The sequence below is a fragment of the Micropterus dolomieu genome, linkage group LG05 (genome assembly GCF_021292245.1).
Source record: "Micropterus dolomieu isolate WLL.071019.BEF.003 ecotype Adirondacks linkage group LG05, ASM2129224v1, whole genome shotgun sequence".
Classification (NCBI taxonomy): domain Eukaryota; kingdom Metazoa; phylum Chordata; class Actinopteri; order Centrarchiformes; family Centrarchidae; genus Micropterus; species Micropterus dolomieu.
The window spans coordinates 9,860,766-9,872,949 of record NC_060154.1 but is presented as its reverse complement, the minus strand read 5'-3'; the positions used below and the strand labels follow the sequence as shown (position 1 = coordinate 9,872,949).

General features: G+C 38.2%; 1 protein-coding gene across 1 annotated transcript in view; it reads right to left on the bottom strand.

The window, feature by feature from the left end:
* LOC123971771 (receptor-type tyrosine-protein phosphatase C-like) overlaps positions 1 to 1,435 on the bottom strand; it is a 14,110-nt gene extending 12,675 nt beyond the window's left edge. Inside the window, exons 1-5 of the mRNA XM_046050801.1 lie at positions 1,157 to 1,435; positions 826 to 1,062; positions 628 to 741; positions 386 to 461; positions 108 to 260 (exon numbers count right to left, since the gene is read on the bottom strand). Coding sequence (XP_045906757.1) covers positions 108 to 260; positions 386 to 461; positions 628 to 657 — 259 coding nt within the window. The 5' untranslated portion in view covers positions 658 to 741; positions 826 to 1,062; positions 1,157 to 1,435. The remainder of the gene's footprint in view (positions 1 to 107; positions 261 to 385; positions 462 to 627; positions 742 to 825; positions 1,063 to 1,156) is intronic.
* Positions 1,436 to 12,184: the final 10,749 nt, after the last annotated feature.

Here is a 12,184-nt window from a genome sequence, read left to right as displayed (position 1 = left end):
TTAAGTATTTAGGTAAACTAACCAGTAAAATGATCTTCAAAGACTTCCAAAAGTGCATTCCTATAAAATGAATCAAACAATTACTTAATCTGAATAATTTTACTTACTTGTGGGTTTCTGTTTGGAATTAGAGTCACAGCTGCAGCCATAAGAAAGCTTCTGAAGATGAGAAAGGACATCTTGACAGTTGTTACTGGTCGTGGTCCAACTCAACACAATGGAGGTATTGGTTGCACTCGGCATTGGGTTAATTGTAAGATCTGTTAGAACACATTAGACATCTGTATCACTGACTATCTGGTGTTGTCCTTTTCTCCATAGTTATTGCAGGATACAAGCTTGTTGTTCTTATCATTGTACTGAGGTAAAGTGAATATCAACATACCACAGTCAACCTCGAAGCTGATCTCAGTTGTGCTCCAACTCAGGCAATTTCTTGGGCTCATTGAGTTTTCCACTTTCTGAGGAGACACAAGGATGACCACATTTCTTCAACAACTGGTAGTTTCATCATTGGTTTCATTTTTTTAGAGTTAGAATAGATTAAAATATCGACACATTCAGAGAAAATGTCAAAAATAAATGTTCTCTTCAGAACTAATCCACAGAATACTTTACTTCACTCACCCCAACAGGTGTAATTGGCGGTGAGATCATGACAGTTTGGAGGAAATGTTGTTTCTATTTCTGCAGGAAGTCCAGTGGGAACAGTCTGACTTATTTTACTTGAATTTAAGAAATCTGTGGAAAAAAGAAAATAGCACATACATTAAACATGACTGAGTAAATGCAATTCAAAACACAGGAGAAACCTACTTTACATACCAACAGGGATGCTTTTGGTGAGGCTAAAGGAGTTTGAACAGTTTCCTGAAGTGAAGGTTGTGGTCAAATCTGAGCAGATGTCATCATAACGAGGTATGATACACAATATTTTATTGTCACTTTTGCATGGCTCAGCTTGAATGTGATTTGATGTTGACAGTGAAGAGCTGATGTTCCAATCACTACGGTAACAAACGTATCCAGGGGTGCAGTTGACTTCTTTAATGTCATCTTTACCTGAAATGATGCACAAATATCTCTCTGTCTTGTTTCTTAAAGCAAAAAAACAAAAGTAAGATGCAGTTCAAAAGTATGAATTATTGTTACTTACGCATTCCAATTGTCTTTGTGATTTCATTTCCAGCATCGTTACAGGGGGTTTCTTTGCTCGCATTCAGTTCAATAAAAGCCACATTAAGCTTATATTCAGTGCAGGGCTTCAGGTGTTTATGTGTCAGGATATTATGTGCTGTGTTTTGATTGGAGTGCTGAACGTTGGATTTCTTTACAATTTCAGGTGAGCCCTTCTCTTTAATGTTTATGGTGTAGGTACCATTGGTAGAGCTTGTAATGTTAATCTGGAAGCCACCCTTGATGCTCATAACAGTGTAAAAACCTGCACACAAAATTAACAGAATCATCAAAATCTCTTGGTTAATATAAACCACCTGATGACATTTTTAAATCTCAGTTTGTTCATGTAGATGCTGAACATGCTCCAGAGTATGAAACAAAATGTAATCCTGTATAAATCAACTTTAATTATATTAATTGCAAAGTCAGAGAGAAACAATGCAGAGTAAGACTGTAAACCAATACAATTAGTACAAATGTTTGTTAAGATGAGTGTAATGATGAGATATATTATATCTTGAAAGAAAGAAACACTGATACTCACAATGTGGAGATGGAGGGGCATTTGTGGTGGCTGGAGAGCACATTCAAATGAGATTAGAAAACAACAAAATATTAATGAGATTATAAAATGTTGAAATATTCTTCCAAACAACTTGCAAGTGAAGCAAGTGTCTGTGTTTTATGAACTTCTTATAACCCATTCCTTAGCAGTGCTAGTGGTAGAAATTGTTGTCTGCACTTATACGAATAACACATATATGTAAGTCTTATCATAGTCCTGTATTAGAACAAATAGGTCTAAATAAGAAAAATCCAATGATGTTAGTAGACACTGTGGTGGTGATTGGAGTTGTGGTCTGGTTTGTGGTTGGAGAGAGTGATTTCTCAGTGGTTGAGGGTGAAGATGCATGTAAGTTGTTTGCAGGAAGAGTAGTGGCTGTAGGATGGAGAGCATGCTGGAGGTCACCTTCTCAAAATACTTTACTGCCAATACTCTTACCTGATGTAAGCCTAACTACTATTTCAGAAAGATATCAAGCTGAAAGCAATGCTAATGTTTCCAATTGATCATATCTAGTGTTGCGTTTTTTCAGATTTTGAGAAAGGAGAGGCTCAGTCCAATGAAAATTAACAAAAAAATTTAATTACAAAAATTAGTGAATAAAGAGATGGCATTACAGAACAAACAAATAACACTGCAGTGGACTAGAAAGTTGTTCCTCTTTTCAGATTTACAGCTTACAGTCCTGATTCTCACAAAACTAATTGTTAATATCCTCCAGGTATGTGGGCGGGTCTTTTCCTTCAAATGGCTCAGGACCAAAGCCATTGGTCATTTGGTTACTTCTTCGTCACCCAATTAGGAAGGGTGTACCTTACTGCTCTATGGTACTTTTGGTCGAACAAAAGAGCGCCAATTCCCAGACGTGAAACCCCCTTCAATCTACAGGAATAAACAGTCTTTTGCTCTAAACTAATCATGGAGAACAACAGGGCTTGTCTACAAAATGGTTGACACCCTGTCTTAAGTGTCAATGAAACAATCGAAAAACTGTCCTTCTGGCACTAAACAAAGAGGTGTCAGTTTTCTTTACATTACAAAGAGGATACAAACAATGGTTTAATCAACATTCTAATGCAATTGTCTGGCCTAAAACCCAGCAGGTTTACATTTGAAGAAAGCACTGAAACACTGGAGTACATTAAGTATGTTGTAACTTTTTAAAACTCAACACTAGGAGAGAAGTGCTGACGGGTACTTAGAAGGGTAAAACTTCTTTAAGCAGCCTAGTTGGGATGGGGTCTAAGAGGCAGGTTGATGGTTTAGATGAAGAAATTATTGAAGTTAGTTGGTAAAGATTGAGGGAAGCAAAGCAATCTAAACATGTATCTAGTTTTACAGCTGTTTCTAAGGTTCCTGAGCTTCTACATGTAGCATTTTGCTTCTAAAGATGATGACCACATAAATCCTGTTTCCTCTTGTTACAAAGATGGTGTTGCTACTTGTCAATCCCAATTCTTAAGTTATGTCTACTACACATTTGTATTAAGAAGAAAAAATGGCGAGGTTCTCAAAAGCAATAGTTGTACTGGGCAGAACAAATTTATATTCAGAGCAGGAAAAGCAGTATTCAGCTGTTCAGTGGGATTCTACAGCTAAAATAGCAGAAATGTAATCAAGCTGAGCTGAACTGTAGCTATGAGTTTAAATACTTCTTGTTTTGGGACTTTGCTGTCTTTCTTTGTCAAAACACAAGCAAGGTTGTCAACATCAACACGATGATGTCAACAGTGGTAAAGTGCTGGCAAAATGTTGCACCAATAGCCACCTCACTTAGCTTCTTCACAGAGTAAATTGGATTCAATATATAAACATAGTACTGGCTAAATAGAAAATATATAATCTATTATTAAACCAGAGTTGATGAAGACATTGAAAGACAAGTTTGGCCTCAACTTTGATTACATGTTTTTACTATAGCTTTCTCAAAGAAACTGTAGGGTAACCTCTCACAGCTTATTTCTATAAAGCCAGGATCAGAGGATAAAGATGATGGAAATAAGGTTTTCATAAGATTTTCCAGAAAACGTGTTCAAACGCATTTTCTTCCGATCACTGATGATTGTAGAGTACCCGCTTTTAGGAAATATTAGGATTCATGTTTCACTGACTGCAAATCAGTGACTTACTTGCTCCTGTGATGAAGAAAAGTTGCATCCATACCGCAGAATTTGACTCACTTAAATACTAAAAACTTTAAACTTTAAATTCTCCAGACTTTGTTTGAGCTAAAAGTTTCCCAAAATATTAAAAACATCTAAATATCATTACAGCCTATTTTCTAATTCTAACTCTTGTGCTTTAAATACTCTGGACTCCATTTGTTTGACCTGAACATTTCCCAAAATAAGATTTAATGCGTTTAAATATCATTACAACTGATCTTAGATATAACTTTACAAAAAACATGAAAGAGGTTTAAAGGGGCAATCACAACATCAGTGTTGAAATCTTTCTTGTCCTTAACTTATACTCACTTTGCAAAATTAGACAGGAGGCAGAAAGGTGAATACATTTCATTGTGCAAACATGCAATGGATCATCAATGCATATAACTATTGGGATTGATGCTATGCAACAAGTTATTGTTAGTTTGATTTAGCTCAGCTTAAAAGCAAGCCAACTAAGAATTAAAAGGGAAGATTGACATGCAAAGGGCCTTTTCTTTTCCAACTTGAATGTTAATGAAAATCCCCCAATGCAGATCAGCTGCACACTGTATCAACATAACTCCACCAAAGGACTGTGGAGGAATGTGGGGCTACCATGTGTTTGGTGCTGCAGTGTCCACGAAGAGATGATACAGTGTAAAGAGACTGTGGGGTAGTGGGATATTGCACAAGGTATAGCACAGACGGTGGCATAATTAGAAATAAAGATTTTATTAATTAGGTAAACAATTAAATTTGTTAATTTACTATTGCCACTCACCTATTCCGCCTTCATCTGAACCTAAAAATTAATAAGGAAAAATAAATAAATTATTGCAGCTTTTTTTGTCATAAAAGAGTACAGTATACTGGATATAATAATGCAGAAAAATAAACAAACAAATATCAATAAAAAGTAAAATTTTGCAAGCATTACATTTATAGAAGCATGAAATTCCAGTCTTTCTTTTCACTGATAATGATTGTGGAGTACCAACTATTTCACTGGCTGCATTATCAGTGTCACCTAAATACTAACAACAACACTCGACACAGAACTGCAACTTCTAATTCTAATTCAGAAAAGATTACATATCTTAGAGTAAAACTTGACAAAAAAAAGGGAGCAATCACAGCATCAGTTTAGAAATCTGTCTTGTTCTTAACCTGTGCTCACTTTGAAAATTAGACAGGAAGCTGAAAGGTGAATACATTTCATTGTGCAAACATGCAATGGTTTATCACTGTATATAATGTGATACATATAATATATATAAAATTTCCCCATGATTTAAGGGTCTACTTTTCATTATTGAGAATTAAAAGGTAAACACCTGGGACAAAAGTTTGACCTGCAAAAGGTGTTTTCTTTTCCATGCACTATATGAATGTCACATTAATTCCTGTATTGGACTTGTGAATGAAAATTCCCTTTGTAGATCAGCTGCACACTGTATGAACATAAGCATTTCATACTGTTTTGGCAAAACTAACACTTGAGCACAAACTAGAATGCAATTTACATGTTTTAACATAACATAACAACATAACATAAATATCTGTGTAGGTAAGGTTAACTGCAGCCCCACATTCCTCCCCTAAAATACTGTGGACAAACCTTGTGTCAGGGAATGTTGCAATACGTGGACATCATTTTCACCTGTTCATCATGAATAACTGTTTCCACATGTAGTTTATGTTGTAATTATTCCTCACTAAAATGGAGGTCAATGGACCCCAAACTACTTATAAGAGTGATTTATATATATTTATGTATATATGTGAAATATAATTCTGTCAGGTATTTTACAAGGTATAGCACAAACATTTTATTAATTATGATAACAATTGAATTTGTTAATTTAGTATTGCCACTCAAATTTTTGGTCTTGACCTGCAATTACAAATTAGAAAAAAAACTAAAGCTTTGCAATTCTTGTGTCATAAAACAGTAAATGCTCCGTATTTGTATAGCACCTTTCTAGTCTTTTTGACCACTCAAAGCGCTTTTACACTACATCTGCATTCACCAGTCACACACATTCATACACTGAGCCTAAGTGCTCAAACAGAAACTAACATTCACACACATTCATTCACTGAGCCTAAGTGCTCAAACAGAAACTAACATTCACACACAATCATACACTGGCGGAACAGCCACCAGAGGCAATTCGGGATTCAGTATACTTCGACATGCAGCTGGAGGAACCGCCAACCTCCTGATTAACGGGCAACTCGCTCTAGCTCCTGAGCCACAGCCGCCCTACAGTACAGTATACTGCATTTAATAATATAGAAAAAGAAAGAAACAAAAACCAATACAAAGTGATTTTTTTCATGTGTTAAGTTTAATTAAAGTGTGAAGTGAAATTTTTTCCTATGACGATGATTGTAGAGTACCTATAGGGTTGATGATTTATGGAAAAAATCTAAAAAAGATTTCCTGACAAATATTGCGATCATGATTAGAATTGCGATTTAATAAAAAAGTTTAATTTAAGTTCAATATTCCCTCTGTAATAGATAAACAGCATTGCTGCATGAGACACCATCAAAACTGTGATGCGGCATTTCAAAATAAAACACTGATTCCTGATCATATATCAACCAAAAAAAAAACGACAAAAAAAATAAACAATTTAACTATGTAGCATACCTAACAAAGGTAGAAGCATGGAGAAACTGGGAGTAAAAAATGGCCCTGGACTTTGATCCAGACCAGCCCACCAGAACAGTCACAGCAGCCCTGCTATGTAGCGCCAAAGGGGACACAAGAAGTGATGATTAACACCTTTGTGCAGCGTCCAAAGCGTGAGGCAAATTAACAGCCACACCGGCAGAGCTCCTGAATGTGAAATGTGGTGGCCTCACACCTCGACGCGCTATACATGTGACGGCCCGCCCAATGCTGCTTGCAGCTTTAATTTTGTTTTGTTTTGCAGCATAAATGTTAACAGTGTTGACATTACTGCGAGCATGGAAATGTTTAAATGAATGACAGTCACTTTGTGTTGAAAAGTGGTGGGTCTTCAACATTGACAGCGTTGTGTTGGAGAGATTTGATTTGTGCAGTGGTGTTCAAGAGAAAGAAAGAGAGAGAGAGAGAGAGAGCCAACCTAACCGCTTACTTTGCAGTAGCACAGGCTGCCAATACAATGTGATTATTCCTGAAGCATCTAAATAATCTTCACAACGCAAAGAATTATTGTGGAAGTAACACGAGAGCAGCTCGTTGTTGAAGCAGGTAAACAGGTAAACCTGCATACAGAGGAAGCTGTGCGTCATGCGTAAAACCTAACATGACTATTTTATCCACCATTTTCTCTCTCTCTCTCTCTCTCTCTCTCTGTGCATCTCAAAAATAAATAACAGCTGGTAGCTGCTGAGTGAAAGATTAGTGCTCACTGTTGGACATCGCTATAAAACAAATAGTAACCAATGTGTATTAAAGAAAAGAAACAGGCTTATGTCCAAAGTCAAGAACAGGACATATCTCAATCAATGCAGTGATCGTCTGACATAGATCTTACAGTGTGTAGGCTAGTCTTCATTTGCTCTGCCGGCTTGTTAAAGAGCGACGCAGGCTGCTTTCCAACACGGTCACCAGTGCCATAGTGTGCGCTCACTAGATTTCAGTTGTATTAGTAGAACATAAAGCCTTAAACTGAAAAGATATTTGCCTGATTTTCTAAATGTTTGCATCTGCCCAGCTCTGTCACTGACTGTGACAAGCGCCTGACCAGCGCTTTACTGCGTAACTTACGCACACAGCCTGGATGACAGCACATTTCGGTTAATAAAACAAAATGCAGATTACAGATTGGTTAAGTTATGAAGGTATGAATGGAGAATGTAGCTCTCACTCGCTCCCGCACAGGTAACGTTAGTTAAGCGAGTAGTTCAATTTTCAGTCTTTTGTTGTTTGTTTTTTAAAAATTCTTCTGAGATCCGGGCTTTTCAAAACCAAAATGAAGTGTGGACCACACTGTGAAAATGTAATTTAAATCAAATGACTTTTTTTTTTCTTTTTTTTTTACACAGGGCTTACTTCCTGTTGCCAGCAGGTGGTGCTATGCCATTGAGTGAATATTGTATAGATGTGTTCAGGGCAAGACTGTTATAAAGCATTTGGTGCAGATTTGAGCATCCGATTTTCAATGCTACGCCACGGACACACCCTTTGACGAAAACTCACAGATAGCACAACTTTTTATCGTCAGTGTCTTTTCAATGTACTGCAAAGATTTGATCGATTAATTCTGTAGGAGGAGTTTATTAAAGTTCAGAGCCTGTGAACGGAGAAATTAGGCTAAAATTTCACTTTCAAATCCCAATAGCTGACTTCCTGTTGGATTTGTGTGTCTTGTTAAGATACATTCGGCGCCAACATTATGTGCCTCTAGAGCCCCTTTTCCACTGCATGGTACCAGCTTGACTTGACTTGACTCGTCTTGACTGTACTCGTCTTTTTTTGGTTTTCCATTGTGGAAAAGTTGTACTTGTACCTGCTACCAGGTAGTTTTTTCATATCACCTCCATCAAGGTTCCAAGCAAGCTGAGGCGATATTATAATGTGACGTGAAAACACAGCAGACTACTGATTGGTCAGAGAGAATTGTCACTATTCACTGCATCATCATTGCGCACGCAACACAGAGGCCAGCAACTGAAAGTTATTTATATTTTTCATACGTTATTTCATCACTAAATCCACTTCTGACAAGTTTTGAGGTGAGAAATCAACTTTGCAGATTTTGAATATTGACAGTTTTGCGAAAAGTGATGGCGGAACAAAAATGTGCTTGAAAGTTTTTGGAGTTGAGGAGCTCCGCAAGTGGTAGCGGGTGAAGCCTGCACCAACCTTGCTGGAGGAGCTTGCGAGGCCGGCCCGCGCCTGCTCACAGAGCCCTCTGGTCCCACTGTCACTCAGACAACTGCAGAGGAAAACACAGCTGTAAGGTTTTCGTACAGCTTATCTGTATTTACATTGTAAGTAATGTTGAATGAAACATTTTAACTTAAATCAAGAGACACCTGTATGTGGATCACTGGTGTGTGTGTTGCATTGAACATTACGTCACGGCAGTTGTATGTGACGTTGCTATAACGACCGACTACATTGAGGGGTACTATCTTTGGGTACTATCTGCAATGGAAAATGTAGGACAGCGGGCCAAACCGAGTTGAGTGTAGAATCGAGTCAAGGTCAGTTGAGCTGGTACTGGTAATGGAAAAAAGGCGTATGTCAAACGGGACATGGGGTCTGATTTGTTGAAGGATCGCTATCGGTTTCCACTAGGTGGCGCTATGAGTATGAATGAATACTGACATGTACATGTGTTCAGGGCAGGACTGTTATGAAACACGTGACATTATGTCCAGATTTGAGCATGTACAGTAAAGTTACAACAATTTCCTTTTTAATGTCAAAGCATGCCATTACGCCGCCACGCCACGGACGTGCCATAAAAGGAAAACTCACGAGCTTCAGAAGATAACAACATCAATGTCTTAAGGGTTGTCTGAGATAAGTTTGAAGTGGTTGTGGCCAACCAGCTGGGAGTAGTTCATCAGAGCATAGAAGTAGTTACTTTCTACCAGTAGATGGCGGGTTCCTTTTGCACGATTTACTGTATCAATGTGGCGTGGCATGGAGGGAATCAGCCTGTAGCTGTCAGGATTTGGAGGGTAAGTGCAGAGGATATGAGAGCCCAAACACAAGACACTGGAGCAGAGATTGAGTTCAGGGTTTTTTATACCAACAAAAACCAGGATCTCAGGCTTACAGGCAGTAGAGGTGTCCAAAATCCAACAGGCTTAACAGCAGAGGAACAGGCAGAACACTCCAAACACAAGACACAACTGAGTGTAAACACTCTACAAATGACAGACCATACATGCAACATTGACTGGACAGGGAATGAATAGATACACCAAACATTTATACACAGGTGCCAACGAGCAGGGCGGGAGCAACACAGGTCACAGGTATCAGGACTAACGAGACAGGCAGGCAGAGAGACAGCAGGGGAAAACAGAGACAGGCAGGCAGGCAAATTACTGAGGGGGAACAGACCTAACACAAGTTACTCAACACTAAACATATCAGAGTAAAATAAATCAACTAATACAGACACAAGCAGACAGATCACAAATAAACTAACACCCACAAGGAATACAGACTGAAGCTAAGATTTAAACAGAACTCAGAGCAGACATGGGCAAACACTTAAGACATGAACTAAGATACAGGAACTAAGGTACAGGACTAAGAACTAAGACACCGAACTAGGACCTAAGATACGAGACAAGACAGATATGAAGTAACTTAAAGATGCGGATGAATAAAATAATAATGGCTACACAGATTAATAAATGAAACTGGCAGAGAACATAAATTGACACCTAGCAAACAGACAGAACCCAAGCACAATTGTACAGAACAAACACATGAGAGACAGGAAGAGAACTAAACAAGTACTAAGGCAGACACCGAGATAACAGGACAGATCAGACCAGAACCACCACACAGAACAAGCAGAAGACTGGATACAAGACTACAGACAGACAGGACTGAAACCCAAAACCCAGACACAGAGAAACCAAAATCAACATACAGAGAAGGCATGACCAAAATATTATAACCCAGACAAGCTGAGGACAGGATCGTGACAGTAGTACTGTTGAGGTGTTGTGGAACCCCAGGTTGCTTTGATAGGGTACTTAGCTCGTCTGTATTGTTGGGTCTGGTGTTTCTCATTTTCCCTTTTGACAATACCCCATAGATTCTCTATAGCGTTCAGGTCAGGCAAGTTGGCTGGCCAATCAAGCACAGTAATACCATGGTCAGCAAACCAGTTAGTAGTCTTTTTGGCACTGTGGGCAGGTGCCAAGTCCTGCTGGAAAAGGAAATCAGCATCTTCATAAAGCTTGTCAGCAGATGGAAGCATGTAGTGCCCTTAAATCTCCTGGTAGACAGCTGCATTGACTCTGGACTTGGAAACGTCACACTGGACTTCAAGCAACATGGATTCTGTGCCTCTCCACTCGTCCTCCAGAATCTGGGACCTTGATTTCCAGATGAAATGCAAAATTTACTTTCATCTGAAAAGAGGTCCAATTCTCTTTCTCCTTAGCCCAGTTAAGATGCTTCTGATGTTGGTTGCTGGTTTTGTACAACTTTTAATCATTCGTGTAATAAAACTGCACAGAGAAAATTTAATTCAAGTTGATTGGACTGATTCCCTAGGAGGAGTTTGTTAAAGTACGGAACGTGTAAAATGCCTGACTTCCTGTCGTGGATGGTTTTGCTCCAAGAGGCTTTTTTGTAGGTCTGGACATTATACATCTGCCACAAAAATTGCATACATTTTGGTGAAACGTGGCCTGTGGGCTGCCCTTTAGGGGGCGCTAGCGAGCCATTTTGCCTTGCCTTGCACAACAACCTAGGACATATGCATTTTTACCACGTTTGAAGTTTGTGCAAAGTTTAATGAGTTTTAGAGCATGTTTATGCTGCTAAAAATGTGCATTATTTGCAGAAAGAAAGAGGAGGAAAAACGATTATTTCGGTTTCAATGCAAATGTGTAAATCATTGCAGTTTTTTCTTATATCAGAGTACAGTATACTGCATAAAGAGACACAAGGATGTCAGCATTTGTCCATGTTACTTTTTGTGTTTAGATTTGGACACATTCAGAGCAAATAAAAGCTTCTATTCAAAACAAAACTGATTTACAGAGTACACAAAGCAAAACATCAAGTTCAACTTACACCATAGAACAGAATTTAAAGTAGGTTACTACAGTTCTGAGTAAATAGTAATCGTAATGGAGATTGTTGCATTGTTTCCATTTTTCCATTACGTTGAGAAGGAGCTCTTTGATGTAAATTGCTTGAATTTAGGAATTTGGTGAAAGGAAGAAATAACATAAATAAAATACATAAAACAGCCCACGAATCCGTTGGAACTAAACAATTAACAAAGTATACTGTGTTCTGTAATTCCTATAGCTGTGGAACTATATAGAGACATACTGTGATTGTGCTTACAGATTTGCATTTCATAGAAGACTGGATAATTGACCTTGACAGAGGTCTGTGCTCTCTGAGTGCCATTTTAGGTATGACATTCATTCAGGTGCTAATAACTATTTCATACGTGGGCTACTGGAGGTTAAAAATGGTAAGTGTTCTACTTGCCTTGTGTCAATTGAGGAGTACTATTCGGGCTGCAAAAACAATCTTATGATGTCTTCTGTGTAAACTGAAGGTTGTCAGTAAATG